The sequence below is a fragment of the Helianthus annuus genome, chromosome 4, assembly GCF_002127325.2.
Source record: "Helianthus annuus cultivar XRQ/B chromosome 4, HanXRQr2.0-SUNRISE, whole genome shotgun sequence".
Classification (NCBI taxonomy): domain Eukaryota; kingdom Viridiplantae; phylum Streptophyta; class Magnoliopsida; order Asterales; family Asteraceae; genus Helianthus; species Helianthus annuus.
The window spans coordinates 204,794,521-204,811,176 of NC_035436.2; the positions used below are offsets into that span (position 1 = coordinate 204,794,521).

At 34.8% G+C, this 16,656-nt stretch overlaps 2 protein-coding genes across 2 annotated transcripts; one reads left to right on the top strand and one right to left on the bottom strand.

Moving 5' to 3' along the window:
- Window positions 1-4,817: 4,817 nt before the first annotated feature.
- LOC110938138 (protein NRT1/ PTR FAMILY 6.4) lies at window positions 4,818-7,923 on the top strand. Its single transcript, XM_022180609.2, has 5 exons — window positions 4,818-4,940; window positions 5,017-5,122; window positions 5,193-5,410; window positions 5,961-6,502; window positions 6,924-7,923. Exons 1-5 carry the CDS (start codon window positions 4,938-4,940, stop codon window positions 7,816-7,818), a joined length of 1,764 nt encoding a protein of 587 aa, XP_022036301.1. The 5' UTR covers window positions 4,818-4,937; the 3' UTR covers window positions 7,819-7,923.
- Window positions 7,924-8,940: 1,017 nt separating this feature from the next.
- On the bottom strand, window positions 8,941-14,312 carry LOC110938139 (50S ribosomal protein L30). The gene is made up of 4 exons (XM_022180610.1): window positions 14,194-14,312; window positions 10,945-11,154; window positions 9,802-9,960; window positions 8,941-9,242 (listed from the first exon to the last, which is right to left on the bottom strand). Exons 2-3 carry the CDS (start codon window positions 11,134-11,136, stop codon window positions 9,817-9,819), a joined length of 336 nt encoding a protein of 111 aa, XP_022036302.1. The 5' UTR covers window positions 11,137-11,154; window positions 14,194-14,312; the 3' UTR covers window positions 8,941-9,242; window positions 9,802-9,816.
- Between the last annotated feature and the right edge of the window lie 2,344 nt (window positions 14,313-16,656).

A 16,656-nucleotide genomic window follows, 5' to 3' on the forward strand; every position in this document is an offset into this window, starting at 1 on the left:
AATTATTGTATACAATGCATGTATATCAAATGAACGGCCCAATTTGAAAGAAACCTTCAATTTCCCACCTTATTATGCTTCTTATGTTCAATGTATCATGAAACGAAGAAGAAATTATTGAAAGCGTTATTGGAATTAATAAATATGATATCGATGAAGAAGATGATGAAAGTTCTACAATGGAGCCCCCTTCGCGAAACGAAGCTATTAAAGTAGCAATCACATTGAACAATTTCTTGTTGAGCTATGAGAAAACAACACCAGATGTTCTTACCATACTAAGGAAAATTAGAGACGAGATTTAAGGGGAAATTGATTTCAACAAAAAACAAAAGACAATTGAGTCATTTTTCAATAGACCTTCATAAATCATTCATGTAATATGCTATATATAAGGAATTATTAATTTATATTTTATATGGGGTCTAAAGAAATTATCAAAAATGTATTATCTTATAATTTTAGCGAATTATTAATTTAGCACCCTATCCCCGAGTTGGGACCGGCAAAAAATATTATCTTAGAGAGTTTATTAAATAATCGAGTATTAATTTATCGAGTTTCTACTGTATGTAGTATAATCGTATGATCGTATAATACACGAATAAAAATAGGACATACAAAATAAGATAGCACATTGAGCTTCTTAATGAAGAATATCCCTTAAAGGCTGAAAAAGATGGTTATATATTCGAATCATTCACTTGATAAGAAAGGTCTAAGTTATTAAACATGTTTTTTTAGATGATTTTCATAGCATGAGTTGTTTTGTATTCCACTAACGGCTTTAAAAAGTACATTCTTTTTTACTTCATAAAAGAATCTTTATGTCACCAACCAACTATATTACTTTTGCACCACACAATGCCCTGGCTAGCCCCAACTAATTTACCCAAAGTCCCAATTTGCTCCAAAGTGTTATGGTGTATTTGGGTTTTGTTTGTTGATGTGGCATACCAAGAAAGCCCTGGACTTTATGTACATAAGTTATTAAACATCTTTTTTAGATGATTTCCATAGAATGAGTTGTTTTGTATTCCCTAACGGCTTTAAAAAGTACATTTTTGTATTTCAATCAATTTTCAAATTGGTTCTTTTGCTGATTGAGAAACATTATTAGAAAAAAAAAAAGATATGTTTCACAATAGTTTATTATTATTACTATTACTATTATGATACATTTTTGAAGTCACTTGTCAAACAAATATTTCCACACTAATATTTGTTTGTTTTATTTGAGTCCATCTTATATGCATAATGGTCCAAAAGTCTAAAAGTACTATAAAGAGGATGCTTTGCAATAGGATGAAAACGATATGAATAGCTTTTACATTATCATGATCAAATGCTAAAATCGAATTCGAATAAGCTTTTGAGTCTATCCAATAATGGAAGAGAACAATATTTTACCAAATTACTCTTCGATTGCATTGATTCATATCCGGATCCAAAGGTTGTGCAACACTTCCAATTGACGGAAGAACTAGAAAGCGATTTGCGCATGAGAACAATACGGATAGCTTTAAAGTTTCCTTCTTTAAATTGTCAAATGTTGAAAGTAGAATTCGAATAAGCTTTTGAGATAAATGTGATTGTGAAAAGGAACAATATTTCCAAATCACTCTTGGATTGCATTGATTCAAAGTCCCAAAATTGTGTAAGAAGTCTCCAATTGACTAAATAGCTAACATGATATTTACATTATTATAAATATATTAATTATATTGTTGTGCCTATCAATGATATATAAACATCTTTCTCCCTACATCTCTTTCTCATATTGTTTAGCTATAAGGTTTGTTTCACAACACGTTATCATCACGAAGTGCTTTTATAGTTGGATCACATTAAAATCAACATTAAAATTAACGTCGTTATACTTTTATATATAATAATGTAGCGTTTGAGTGAATGGTATTTTAAGATACCCAAAAAATAAGAACTTTCTTCCTTTGATGCATAATGTACAAACCTAAAATGAGGGTAAATTGGTCTTTTAACCATTAATTACATTTTAATTCCATTATCTTATTACACTTTAATCTCACATTTTTTAACAAAATTTTGATTAGTTAATTATTAATTACATTTTATCCCCTTATAAAAAACTAACTCCCTTACGATTTTTAAACAAACATAACTTTTTCGTACGTTAATAATTTTTTCAATACATAATAAAAACACGCATTTTGTTCTCTTTGATTTAAGTATAATATTAATGGAGCCTTTTTAATTAAAAAAATCTGATATGTTACACGATTAACAATGTCTAAGGTGAGCAGTAACTAAATCGTTAACCAAAACCAAACTGAAAACAAATGAAACTAAACCGAAATCAACCAAAAACTAGATTAACTAACAATCGATTCACCAAAAACTAATCAACCAAAAATCAATTATTGGTTTTTTATTGTACACTCGTTTAACCAAAATTAATCAAATTGAACCGAACCATTCATATTTTCGTATATTTCTAGCATTTATACCTTCAGTCCATGTATATCAAATTAATCAAACCAAACCATTCCATGTATTTATACATTCATTTCATATATTTATACCTTAATTTCATGCATTTCTGAGAAGAAGACTGGTGACTTTGCTTTCGCCTTTGATTGAGAATAATAACCGAACCGACCAAACCATACATATTCTATATATTACTACAAAGACTTAATACTCTTATTTAAGGTTATATTATATTATTTTCACTAAACGAGTTTAATGTTTATCCATATATATTACTACAAAAGAGGTTAAATCATATTATTTTCATTGCGTATAATATTTGTTATACTTAGTTATAATATATTTATCTTGATTTCAATTTTTAACCAAAAATCAAAAAATTTAGCCCATGCCAAAGGTTTTGAAGATAACTGAAAAAACGAAACCAAATGACCACTAATAACGAAACCGAATGGTTTTAAAATCCGGGAATATGTCACAGAATAGTAACCAAGTTTCAAAAGTGTTCTAATTAGGTCACTCGTAGCGTTTTTGTCTCAATTAGATAACTTAACAATCAAATCGAGTCAAGTCCTTTTTTCTATGTGTCAAGAAAAAAATGAAGATAAGATGTTGGGGTCGGATTATTTTAATATATGAAATTATATTTATTAAAAATAAAAACACTGTAATTACATTAAAAATTAAAAAAACAAGTTACAATTCACGTCATCACTCAAAGTTAGCATCAAATAAAAGGGAAAAAAGAAACAAAAATCCACATCACCATGGTTACTTTTGAAATGGATGAAAACACCCTTAATTTTAATGAAAAATGAATGTTGAGTGACCTGATTGGAACACTTTTGAAACTTGAGTGACCTAATTGGGACACTTTTAAAACTTGGTTACTATTCTACAAAGTTACCCCTTAAAATCCTATTAACCATAATTTTAGTTTCGATAACGGTGGATACTCAAAACCCAACAAAGCAAAAATTTTGTGTTTCCCGCCGCATCGCGGAGGCACTCACTAGTAAATATATTATAGATTAATATTGGTTGTAATCTTTGGTAACTTTTGTTTTACCTTGTTTATTGTGTCTTATTATTTTTTTTAACCGTTTTTAGCTAATCGTGTCAATTACCGTGTTAAACGTGTTAGGTTATCGAACTTTTTACATATAATCGTGTTAACGAGTCGTGTCACGTCATCATGTTATTGAGACGGGTTGCCTTTAATCGTCTTAAACACGCGTGTAACCTAAGTATTAAACATGTCCATGTTGGTGTGTTAAAAAATGACACGTTTACTTAAACATGTCATGTTTGGATTTACTAATCATGTTAAACATGTCATGTCGTGGTCAACTCATTTAACACAACACGATTTGCCAACGGTACCAAGATCTATCTTCTGCCCTCCTTTTACCAAATCTTGCCTACACTTTTACGTAGAATAAGTACATGTACAAAAAAGGAATTACACGTATTTAAACATTTTGTGTTTGAGTTCTCTAATCATGTTAAACGTATCATGTCGTGTTCGTGTTCAACCTACTTAACACAACACATTTTTACCAGCTCTACTAACATCAATCATTTTTTTAAAGTTATGATTTGACCACTAATTGTCATTGGTCGGTAGAATAGTTGATACCAACACCCAATTTGTATAAAAAAATATCTATGTTCAGCCCTCCATTACCAAATCTTGCCTACATGTGACATGGAAAATGTATATACATACAAAAAAGGAATTACACAATTAGTTTTGGTTTTCAGCAATAAGTTTGGGTGGTGTGATATAAAGCTCACGCCATGTAGGCGATACATAATCGAGATGCGTTATTGTTAACTTGCACGGTGTGGAATAAAGTCCTTTAAAGCCCCCATTTACTATATATAAAAAAAGAAGAAATCTGATTGGTTGTGACTCTCTCTCCTCTTTCACGCCCGCCAAGCCACTCGCAGAGGCATGCCATAGCACCCCCTTTGGCGGCCGGAAAATGGGAGAGGGGCGCTATAGGGCGCCAAAGTTGCTGAGTTGGCCAAGGGCGGTATACCACACCCTCTGATCTAAACGACTTCGTCTTTTGGTTTGACAAGTATAGAACGCCGTATACGCCTCTAAAAAATATAACCAGGGATAACGATATCCACGAAGACGACATATAAGTTATCAAAAAACACCTTTCGGCATTGACCATATGATGTAACACCTCGAACCTAAATTAGACACGTGCGTTAATAAATATATCTTTTAACGTTAAATATCTGAGACCAATGATACACTACCCGGGTACATTTCAAGATACTTCAAACAGGATTCTCCACCTAAGATTTGGGAGATTGATTCTAGAGAAATCTTTTATCGCATATCTTTCTTTTCCCCTACCTTCTTTTTAACTTTTGTCCTACAAATTCTCTCTATATTAAGAGATATATTCTTGTACTTCAACACACACAGAAAAACACACACTCCCAAAATGGTAATTCTTCTCTTCAACTTCATATCATACCAACATTCATCCTGTCATTGTGATTCTAAACTTCTTTTTCAAACAGGTTTTGGCTGTTTCGAAAACCGACAACGAAGATGCAGTTGATTTTAGAGGAAATCCTGTTGACAAATCGAAAACCGGAGGGTGGCTTGCAGCCGGGCTCATCTTAGGTAGTTAGTTATAAATGTTGTTTGAGTTTGTGGGTATGCGTTTAATTAAACGATGTATGTATCTTTGTAGGAACCGAGCTCTCGGAAAGAATATGTGTGATGGGGATATCGATGAATTTAGTGACGTATTTGGTTGGAGAATTGAATCTTTCGTCATCAAAATCTGCAAACACGGTGACAAACTTCATGGGAGCTCTAAACATACTAGCGTTATTCGGAGGATTCTTGGCAGATGCTAAACTTGGTCGTTATTTAACCATTGCTATCTTCGCATCTATCTGTGCAGTGGTAAATATCACGTTTTTCGTTTATATTAAGATGCAACGACATAAAATGACAATGAAAACGTTAAAAAGAGAAAAAAAAATCTCTTGTTGAACGCATAGATGTTCATAAACAACTAATATTGACCCAACCGTAGAGCTGGCAAATCATGTCTTATCGGGTTTAACAGGTCTCTCTCTGACGACGCATATAACACAAGTATTAAACATGAATACAACTCATTTAACTACTTTGTATCTCATGTCCATAACACAGTTTTATGTTTTATGTACCGAAAACAAGAAATGATGGATCCTAACATCATAATTTTATTTATTTTAAAAAAAGTAATAAATCATGTTGTGTACTTTTTAAGTAAACAGGTCTAATCGTGTCTTATATAGATATCTATTGCCAGCCCTACCCAACCGTCCGAACCAAAGCAAATTAGTTGGTTTAGCCGGTTTGAGGTTTGGTCAATTTGGTTCATGGTTTGCAAACTAAAATTTCCGGGTTCGACAGCAAAACAAGTTATAAATTTTGAAGTAACCCTAAGTTTTTAATTATGAAACAGGGTGTGACACTATTGACACTAGCGACAACACTCTCGAGCATGAAACCGCCACATTGTAACAACCGGATAAAACAACATTGCATAGAAGCTAGCGGAAGTCAACTCGCGATGCTTTATTTGGCACTTTACACCATAGCATTAGGTGGTGGCGGTATAAAGTCAAACGTGTCAGGTTTCGGGTCAGACCAATTCGACATTTCCAATCCTAAGGAGGAAAAGGCAATGGTGTACTTTTTCAATCGGTTTTACTTTTGTATTAGCCTCGGGTCTCTTTTTGCAGTGACGGTTTTAGTTTATATACAAGATAATGTGGGTAGAGGATGGGGGTATGGGATTTCAGCCGGGACTATGATCATTGCGGTTATTGTGTTGATTTGTGGGACCGCTAAGTATCGGTTTAAAAAACCGCAAGGAAGCCCATTAACGGTTATATGGAGAGTCGTGTTTCTCGCTATAAAAAATAGGAATCACCCGTACCCTGCGAACCCATGCTTTTTGAATGAGTACGGCAACTCGAAAGTTCCACACACGACTAAATTCAGGTATGTATTAAAAAAAAAAAAAAAAAAAAAAAAAAAAAAAAAAAAAAAAAAAAAAAAAAACTGTTTCATGAAAAAACAATGAGTTAATTACTGTTTTCGTCCTTATGGTTTGTCAAAAATCACTATTTCAGTCCATTAGTTTAAAAATTGCGATTTCAGTCCCTGTGGTTTCACTTTCGTAACCATTTCAGTCCACCTCATAACCATTTCAGTCCCTGTACTAACAAAATAAATGGACTGAAATGGTTACGAAAGTGAAACCACAAGGGCTGAAATGGTTACGAAAGTGAAACCATAGGGACTGAAATCGCAATTTTTAAACTAATGGACTGAAATAGTGATTTTTGACAAACCACAGGGACAAAAACAGTAATTAACTCAAAAACAATTAACATTTTCTTCTATACAATTGGTGATACAGGTCTCTTGATAAAGCAGCCATATTAATTGATTATGCAAATTCGGATCAAAATCGAAATAACCCATGGTTAGTTTCAACCGTAACGCAAGTCGAAGAAGTCAAAATGGTCATAAGTCTAATCCCGATATGGTCAACATGTATACTCTTCTGGACAGTCTACTCTCAGATGAACACATTCACGATCGAGCAAGCTACAATCATGAACCGAAAAGTTGCAAACTTTAGCATACCCGCAGGCTCATTTTCGGTTTTCCTATTTATATCAATTCTCCTATTTACATCTCTTAACGAGAGCGTCATTGTTCGTTTAGCCCGAAAGATAACCCACGATCCAAAAGGGCTCAGGAGTTTACAAAGAGTTGGAATCGGGCTAGTTCTTTCGGTTATAGGCATGGTTGCTTCCGCTATTGTTGAGAAAAAACGGCGAGAAACGCACCAAAACGAAATGAAGAAACTTTCGGCTTTTTGGTTGGTCCCGCAGTTTTTCTTGGTCGGTGCGGGTGAAGCTTTCGCTTACGTGGGCCAACTTGAATTTTTTATCAGAGAAGCACCCGAACGGATGAAATCAATGAGTACGGGGCTCTTTTTGAGTACTTTAGCGATGGGTTATTTTATGAGTAGCGTGTTGGTTACGTTGACCGACATGGCAACAAACGGAAGTTGGTTAACGAACGATTTGAACAAGGGTAAATTGGAAAATTTCTATTGGCTGCTTGCGATTCTGGGAGCTATAAATTTTTTGGTTTTTTTGGTTTTGGCATCTAGACACCGGTATAAAGTGCAGAACTTTAACGGAGATCGTAACGATGAGAATAAGGATATCGAAAACTGGAAAATATCGAATACGGAAATGGTTGATGACGTTGAGGCGAAGAAGACAGCCATTGAAGCTTAGTAGATATTTTTTACGTTTTGGCGTAGATGCTTATGTTATTTTTGAGTTGTTTGTATTGTGATTTATAAGTGTTTTTAATGATTAGTTTTTTAACTGTCTAGATATTATAATCGGCACATTGTTATGCTCTAGAAATTAATGTATTAAAATTATAACTTATCTTGAATGTTCATATATCAACCCAAGCACCTAAGATGGGTGTAGCTCTCTCTTGGTTCTAAAAAGCGAGATGCGCTGTCTAACAATGGGCAAAGCGGTGGACTTTTCGTACAGAGGCGCAAGGAGATTATACAAATGTTTATATATATCTCATAGGTTTTTAGCATCCCTCATCCAAAATACAACTATAAATAAGGTTTATATCATAGTTATTAAAGGCGTTAGGCGCACTCAAGGCGCATAGGCCTCTCCTGAGGCCCAGGCGCAAGGCGCAAAAAAAAGCGCGGGCATCAGAAAAAAAAAAGCGTACAACAAAAAAAAAACTAAAAATATTTTTATATAATAGAAAGTTAATACTATTCTTCAAATAAAATAAACTAAAGCTATTATATAACAATTAATATCGTGTATATAGTATAAAAGTTACAAAATGCTAGTTTATTAGTGTAGAAAAGTAGTTTCGTTTGATAAAAGTAGAAATCTAGCTAGAATCTTGCCAGAATTTAGAGAATTTGGCCGAAAACTCTCAAGAATCTAGGAATCTCGCCAGAATTTGTGCGTGAACCATCACCTGGAGAATCAAAGCGCAACTGCCTTGACTTAAGGCGCAATTGCCTTGCCTCGCTAGGAATTGGGCCTAGGCGCAAGAGGCAATGGCTTTTAATAACTATGGTTTATATGTGATTTTACCTACATGGACGAGCCAAAAAAACCTATTTTACAACACGTTGATGCATAAAGACAACATAACAACACCGACAGACCCACAGTACACAAGGCGTGCGCTTCTGACCCCCAAAAAACCCAAAAATTGTGTTTTTCTTGCGCTCTGTGGAAAAGGCGCCTCAGGTGACATGAGGCGCTAGCCGCTAAGGCCTGCGCCTTAGTGCCTATACGCACTTTTTAAAACCCAGAGCTCTCTAGAAAATTTCAGATGAAGTTGTGATATAAACAATGATTTCATACATGCTTAATTTGCACCTCTAATATAAGATTGGCCCGAGACGGCTAATTCTTTTAAATGTTCAAAAAAAAATATTACGACCACAAAAATGTGAACGAGCTGACCTTCTCTATGTTAGGCGAAGCACATTTAATATCAAACTACCTCATATTTTTTAGTCTTGGCGTTTACAAATATGCCCACAGAATAAATAAAAACAAAATCAGTTTTTTCTCTAAATTATGATTTAGGCGTACCTCAACTAAATCGAACTGCCCTTGACACATCAGCTCTGAATAAACGTCGGATACTCAAAAACATCCTACATGGATTAATAGAAAAAAGGATAAATGTCAATCACAAGAACAAGATGAGCCCTTGGTTTTAAATTGCTAGATGCGCTCCGATGCGTTTAGTCCAAAAATCTGATGCGTGATGCGCGATGCGAGCGCATCACGTATGTGATGCGTTCTTTATAAAAAAATAGTTAAAAATTATTTATACATAAAAACTTATAAAAACATACTTAAAGTAAAACAACTGACGTAATTAGAAGATAAGAGTTGTGTTTTTTGGTTCAAATCAAGCATACTAAGATGTTAATTATGGAAAAAACCGAACACAGTTCATAAAATCTGGAAAAAAAAAGCATAAGAAACAATGTTGCGTGCATCAGAGCGCATTATGCGAAATGCGCGCAATATTCTCGCATCACGTAAACGCATCGCATCAGCTGTTGCGATGCACTCTCATTAGTGCATCGGGCGCATCACGCATTATGCGCGCATTTTAAAACCAAGGATGAACCATGTAAATTTTCTACTTGCATTTAAAACTCAACCATGTACCCTAAATGGCAATAAAACTGGCTAATTCCTTACATAAAACATAGAATATTAGGCTGCCTGTTGAGGTGGAACACTTGCAGGAGCGGGAAGATGGCTCACAACCAACGGCGGACGAATGGCACGATGCTTTGCTTCGTTTTCTTTACGTGCCTTAAACATTTCTTCGGTCTCAATGACAACCAACCTTTTAACCTAAGTAAACCATTGGAAGTTAGATGATTAACCTAAACCTATTAATTCCCAAAAAAAAAAAGAGTGAATTTCAGGGATTGTCCTTTATCTTTATAACCATTTTCAGGCGCTGTCCTTTATGTTTAAACCTATGTTGTCAAAAGCGCAAAAAGCGCGCGCCTAGGCGCCCGGGCGCAGCGAGGCGCACCTATAGCGCCTGGTGGTAGCCTAGGCGCAAAAATGGGTTTTTTTGAAAAAAGCGCTGCTGAGGCGCAAAAAGGCGCGCGCCTAGGCGCAAAAACGGTGCTGAGGCGCAGTGGATAAGCAGGAAAACTGAAAAAAATGAAACCGACTATTAGCTACATGGTCTTAAATGGCATATATAATAGTTTTTTTAATTTTATATGTGGAATCTTATTTATTTTCAAAGCATAACATATTTTTTATATTTTTTTCTCTATGTGCGCTTTTCTTAAAAAAGCCCATGCTTTTTTTGCGCCTTGCGCCTAGGCTCCGGGCGAGGCCGATGCGCCTCGCCTGCGCCTTGCGTCTTTGACAACATAGGTTTAAACTTGACGAGTTTTGTCCTTTATGTTTTCATATCATACACGTTTTGTCCTTTAGGCCTAACCCAGTTAGTTTTTTCAGTTAAATATTTGGTCATGTGTTTTGCACATGAGGACATTTTTGTCAATTCAAAGATTGCAGAAGCTTTGAGCTGTAAATCTGTCGTTGAACTTACCTTTGAATTGACAAAAATGCCCTCATGTGCAAAGCATATGACCAAATTTAACTGAAAAAACTAACTGGGTTAGGCCTAAAGGACAAAACGTGTATGATATGAAAACATAAAGGACAAAACGTGTATGATATGAAAACATAAAGGACAAAACTCGTCAATTTTAAACATAAAGGACAGCGCCTGAAAATTGGTATAAAGATAAAGGACAATTCATGAAATTCACTCCAAAAAAAAAAAAAAAAAAAACTGCAGGTTTTGAGAACCTGTTGGAGCATTCCTCTAACAGTAGGAGTGTTCCATCTCATGACAGTGCGATTGCACTTTCCTAAGCGCAATGCTTCTAAAGTGCGTCTGTGAAGTCTCCTGGTTCCTGGAATTCCCCTAACCAAGGTTATGTATAGATTGGGACTCCATGCTATCGGGACGCATGCTTTGTACGCTTTGAAACCACTCATCTTATGTCTTCCGACCACCTTAAATCACGTAAAATAAAGCTTAATAAATAATATATTAAATCACGTAAAATAAAGCTTAATAAATAATATACAGCTGAAACAATATTCATGCAAAAAGATTTTAAATTTAGCGATTCTCGAATAAGAAAGCACAATGTAAAACATAACCTTGCAAAATAAAGTCTGCTACAAAAGTTTGTTTAAAAAAAAAAAATCTAATCAATAACAGTATTGGTCTTTATAAACCTAACGAAAAGAAAATAAAGCTAAAACGTGTCCTTGATATTTAAATGTTTCAAATTTTAATAAAGTTGGAACAATGGGGTACGGCAATCCAAAAATGATAGCAAAAACGCTCGTCTGTCATGTTCCTCCAGATAAAAACGTGTTGCCACACTGCATGCAGACCCACATGTACCGATCAATGGTGAATGGGGAGTTGATGACTATGCCACCATGGCAGGTCTATAGTACCCCCCCCCCCCCCAAAAAAAGAAGTTTATACTTAATAGGTTGCATACCCAAAGTAACTTACTAAACTAGAGCTAAGCAGTTAATGCGGTAAAATATCGGATATCGGTCAAGGACCGATATTTGAGATATCGGTTATCGCGGTGGGATATAGGTATTTTTAATATCATGCTAAATTTATATATATAGCAATTTAACACTAACAATTGTAACAAGTAAGAACTGACTAAGACTTAAAACACTAGCATTTAACAGTAACAACAAACAATTAAGACTTAAAACACTAATAGCAACAATAAGAAGAAAAATGAACGGTAGAAATAAGAAGAATGGTATTGATATCGGGAAAATCGGTGATTTATCGATCAAATATCGGTCCTATATCGGTCAAATATCGGACAATATCGCTGATATTATCGCTACCGATATTCTGACCAATATTTTGTACCGCTATCTCGGCAAGGGACCGATAACCGATATATCACTGATATATCGGTTGATATATCGGAATATTAACTACATAGAACTAGAGCAAGTCTATAATGATAAGGTCGTCACAAAAAGGCAGTAGCAATTTGGTAACAACAATCAAGTGGTACCTATATGATCAAACCAGTAACAATTAGCCTACGTTTATGAGGCAATAATAATCGAGCAATAGCAATAAGACGATACACAAAAGCAAAAACAACGAGCCAATTAAATACAAGTAGTAAAAAGGTCACTCAATCAAGAAACAAGTGTCTAAAGCTCCTAAAGCCGAAAAGAACCACCATAGTGTTCAACAAGGTCTAGAACGAGCAAGTTGACCCTTAATTAGCATCTCATTTCACATGAGTAAATGACCATAAGTCTCACTTGCATAGTTGTCAATAGCGCGCTACTTAGCAGTTAGCGCATAGGTCATATGTCGCCATACAGTATATAGCGATAAGTAGCAACGTTTTTATTTGTTTTATTCTTTTTCATTTTTTTCTCATCTCCACTCCTCAATACCTCATGTTTGGTCTTATAACATGTATTTTCCTCATCTCCACTGCTCGATAACATGTATTTTTATGTTTCTCTACTTTATCGCTAAAACATAAAATAGCGGGCGATATATCATCGCTATCGCTATGTAGCATATAGGTAGCATAGTTGTTAATGGCGAATAGCGATAAGGTACCTATATGCTACACGGAGAATAGTGATAAATAGCGGGCGACTATTTTATAAATAGCGACACTAGAAAAAAATTATATGTATATTATATCAAAATGCCCTGCTATATGTGCTATTTTACATGTATATTTAACAAAAACCTATAATCCAGCTATTTTATGGCTATATTTAATTGCTATTTATATGAAAAAAAATCATTTAATTGTCGCTATTCTCGCTATCAGTCGCTATAAGTCTATAACCCTAATAGCGACACTACATCGCTTCGCTACGTAGCGCGCTATAGCGATCGCTATAGCCACTACTGAAAACTATGATAGGTAGGTTGTCGCTATTGACTGCAACTCGCAATTGACAACAATGCTCACTCGGTCACTCCTAAATCTTGCGGTTTTAGTCTTCTTACTTCTCGTTTCCTTGTTTCTAAATTCATTTTAAAATTGATTCCGATTACCAAACGAGTTGAATAGAGTTAGCAATATTTCAATTTTCAGCAGATTCATATCGTTCTATGTTCAAAAGTATATATAATTAGTTTCAGAAACTAAGATCCAAATCATATATACTGACTGACCTAAAAGTTATACTCTACTACACTAATATGAATACGGCTGCAAACGAACCGAACGAACACGAACAAGACCTTGTTCGTGTTCATTTGTTAAGAAATATATGTGTTCGCGAACCGTTCACGAACACTTATCGAACGAGATTTTATGTTCGTGTTCGTTTGTTAAGGAAATGAACTTGTTCGTGTTTGTTTGTGTTTGTTTGTTAATTTTAGGCAACGAACGTCGACAAACACAAATGAGAACAAACTAATGTTCATGAACATAAATGGAACCAAACGAACACAAACAATCGTTCATGAACAGAAAATATAATACACCGACACTTATTAGATATATAATTTGTCAGAATTTTGAAGTATTTAAATATATATAAAAACTAAAAACACAAATGAACTATCGAACACAAGCGAACACGTTACCGAACGTTCACGAACATAAATGAACGAACACGACCTCTGTTCATGTTTGTTCATTTAACTAAACGAACGAAATTTCTTGTTCGTGTTCGTTTGTTTAATAAACGAACAAACACAAACGAACTTCCCGCCGAACGGTTCACGAACTGTTTGCCGAACGTTTGGTTCGTTTGAAACCCTAAATATGATCGATCATAAACACATATAACAGATGCTTTCAGGTATCTACTGTACAACAATAGCACAATCTTACTCCTAAAATTAAAGAATGTTAATACAAATTTTACGAACAAAATGATTTGTCTATGTCGATTTGATTGAAAAACTAAGCTGATGTGATTCACATAGATTTTAGCAGTTGATAGAATTGAAGTTCTATATAAAAGATATACATATATATGTATACGTATAGGTGGAAGAAAAGAAGAAGTCACCTGAATGGAACCGGAGGGATGAAAAGAGATCGGTTTGGTAGTTGTGAGCGGCGATCTTCAACAAATTAGGGCTCGCCCTTTTCTTTCTTATTTTCCTTTTTTGTAATTTTAATTTGTTGGTATTATAGTATATTTTTTTAAAACAAAGTGATTCGACGACTCCCACTCTCGCTCTCCGCATTATTTTCTACGGCATCTAGGTAAAGGGGGAATACGGGTGGCACCGGTTCGTCTTGGATGAAAGACGAGGTTTTACCGGTTATTTCACTGTCGTGCCTTCGGACGGGTGAAGGTCGGGTTTGTCGAATAGTTGACCTTGGCCACAGTGCCCGATGTCATGATAGTTGGTATGTCGTTCCTTGGAGTTCAAAAAAATATATTATATTTTTTTTAAAACAAACTGATTCTTTGTGTTTGTTCGGTTCATTTGAAGGAGTATGATAGAATTTCCATTAAAAAGCAAATTGTTTATAAACACTTAACAAACAAGATTTTATGTTCATGTTCGTTTATTTTAGGATTGAACAACATTCATGAACATAAATGAAGACAAACGAACACAAACAAGAGTTGATGAACAGGAATGAACACTAATATTCATTAAATATTTTATTAGTGGGATCTTTGAGGTATTTTGAAATAAAATATATAAAAACAAAAAACGCTAGTGAACTATCAGACACAAATGAACGAACATGTTATCGAAAATCACGAACATAAATGAACGAATGATGCACATGTTCATGTTAGTCTGTTTATTAAACAAATGAAGTTTCTTATTCGTGTTTGTTCTTATGATAAACAAACTTCCTGGCTCTTGCTGAGCAGTTGTCACACCCCGATCTCCACGTGTCACCGCTGGGCCCGGTGTGGAGTAAGGTGACGTGGTTGGCATCGTCATAGACAAACAACACAATATAATAATGCACAGCGGAAGCAGAAATAGATACATTTCAACTTTAATTAAAATGTAATAATAAATATCATATGTAGTTGAAACGGATCCACAGGCGGATCAAATAAAATAAGATAATTGTTCAACAGTTATTGTCGTCCGAGCTTGCGAGACTATTGTGAACGCTCTAGGAGACAGCCAGCCTAGTACGTGTAGTACCTGCACTTAACCTTTTGGGAAAATACGTCAGTTTACACTGGTAAATACAAGTTAACTGACTCATTTTGAAAATGATTGAAAATTGATTTAAATGCACATGGCATAAAACATTTTTATAACTTGGGATAATTATGCAGTATAAACTTGTGAACGAATTACATGCTACTCGTACGTTTGGTAGCCCGGGATCTTCTGTCCGGGTTAAAGATTAGTAGACACACCACATTAAAGAGTTATACACGACGGGTGTACGCCTACACCCCGTGCTCTGGTCGTGGCCATCTCGTAAGATAATGCCAAGGATATCCGGGACACGGTCAATAACCCCCCAAATGCTTAAAGTAAAACAAGACTGTTTAAACGAGTCGGACAAACTATTCCAATTGCATACCAGGGGTGCAAGAATTGAACGCTCGATCAAGCGGTATTCTATATACCGTACCCCAAGCCCGTATAGGGAAAATAAGTCAAAATGTATTTACCTGAGTAAGTATGAATCACAATTGGTAAGTGTAGATAGCTTTTACTGGGCCTCCTATTCTGGAACAAAGGTTTATAATAACCTATTAGATTCCTAACGGGTCTTTTATTTAAGCCCAAGCTTAGACCGGTTAGTTTTAAGGATGATACGGTACAAGCGCACGATTAAGCGAAAGACCGGATAGAATGTGATTTAGACCCGGCAAGTTTGAATACTTGCATAATATGGGTATACTAAATACATTCTGTATTTTGAGATAAAAATGATAACGTTTGACCCGTTTCGGTCAATTTACGCAAACTAGTTACGTAAACCGAACCGAGCGCTAAAGAGCGTTACGGGTGGCCAAATGAGTCATATGCAAGTTCCCTGAGATAATATGCTTTAAATATGATATAATATCAGTAAGTTATGTCCTATTATGCCCCGAATGAATTTAAATTCAATTTATGCCTTATAAGGGCATTTTGGTCATTTAAAAGATTATAAAAGAGTTAAATTGGAAATCTGAGTTACAGGTCTGATTTATACAGTAAATATACTTAATTTGACATATTATAACAGTAGGGTATAACCCATATACAAAACTTTTCATTTAAAATCAAACTATGCACCGTAGGGGTATTTTAGTAATTTCACAAGGGCTAAAAATGTCAAAACTGGAAATCTGAGTTCGAAATCTTATACTTACTGTTATTATATGAAAATATGCTAAATACATCAGTAGGTATGAGTCTTATATATTTAATATGAGTATAACGCTTACTATGCGCTAAAAACGCTTAAAAATGCGATTTAGAGCCGTTTCCGGGTTTTTAAAAGAAAGCTGAGATTTTTATATTTCCAGAATGCTCAAAATAATTTATTT

Coding starts and splice junctions, on each gene's coding strand:
- LOC110938138 (XM_022180609.2), top strand. Junction 5,123..5,192: donor TGCAGCCGGGCTCATCTTAG/GTAGTTAGTTAT, acceptor GTATCTTTGTAG/GAACCGAGCTCTCGGAAAGA. Junction 5,411..5,960: donor TCGCATCTATCTGTGCAGTG/GTAAATATCACG, acceptor ATTATGAAACAG/GGTGTGACACTATTGACACT.
- LOC110938139 (XM_022180610.1), bottom strand. CDS start 11,136: ATGAGTGGTTTCAAAGCGTACAAAGCATGCGTCCCGATAGCATGGAGT. Junction 9,961..10,944: donor TTAGAGGAATGCTCCAACAG/GTTCTCAAAACC, acceptor TGGTTTACTTAG/GTTAAAAGGTTGGTTGTCAT.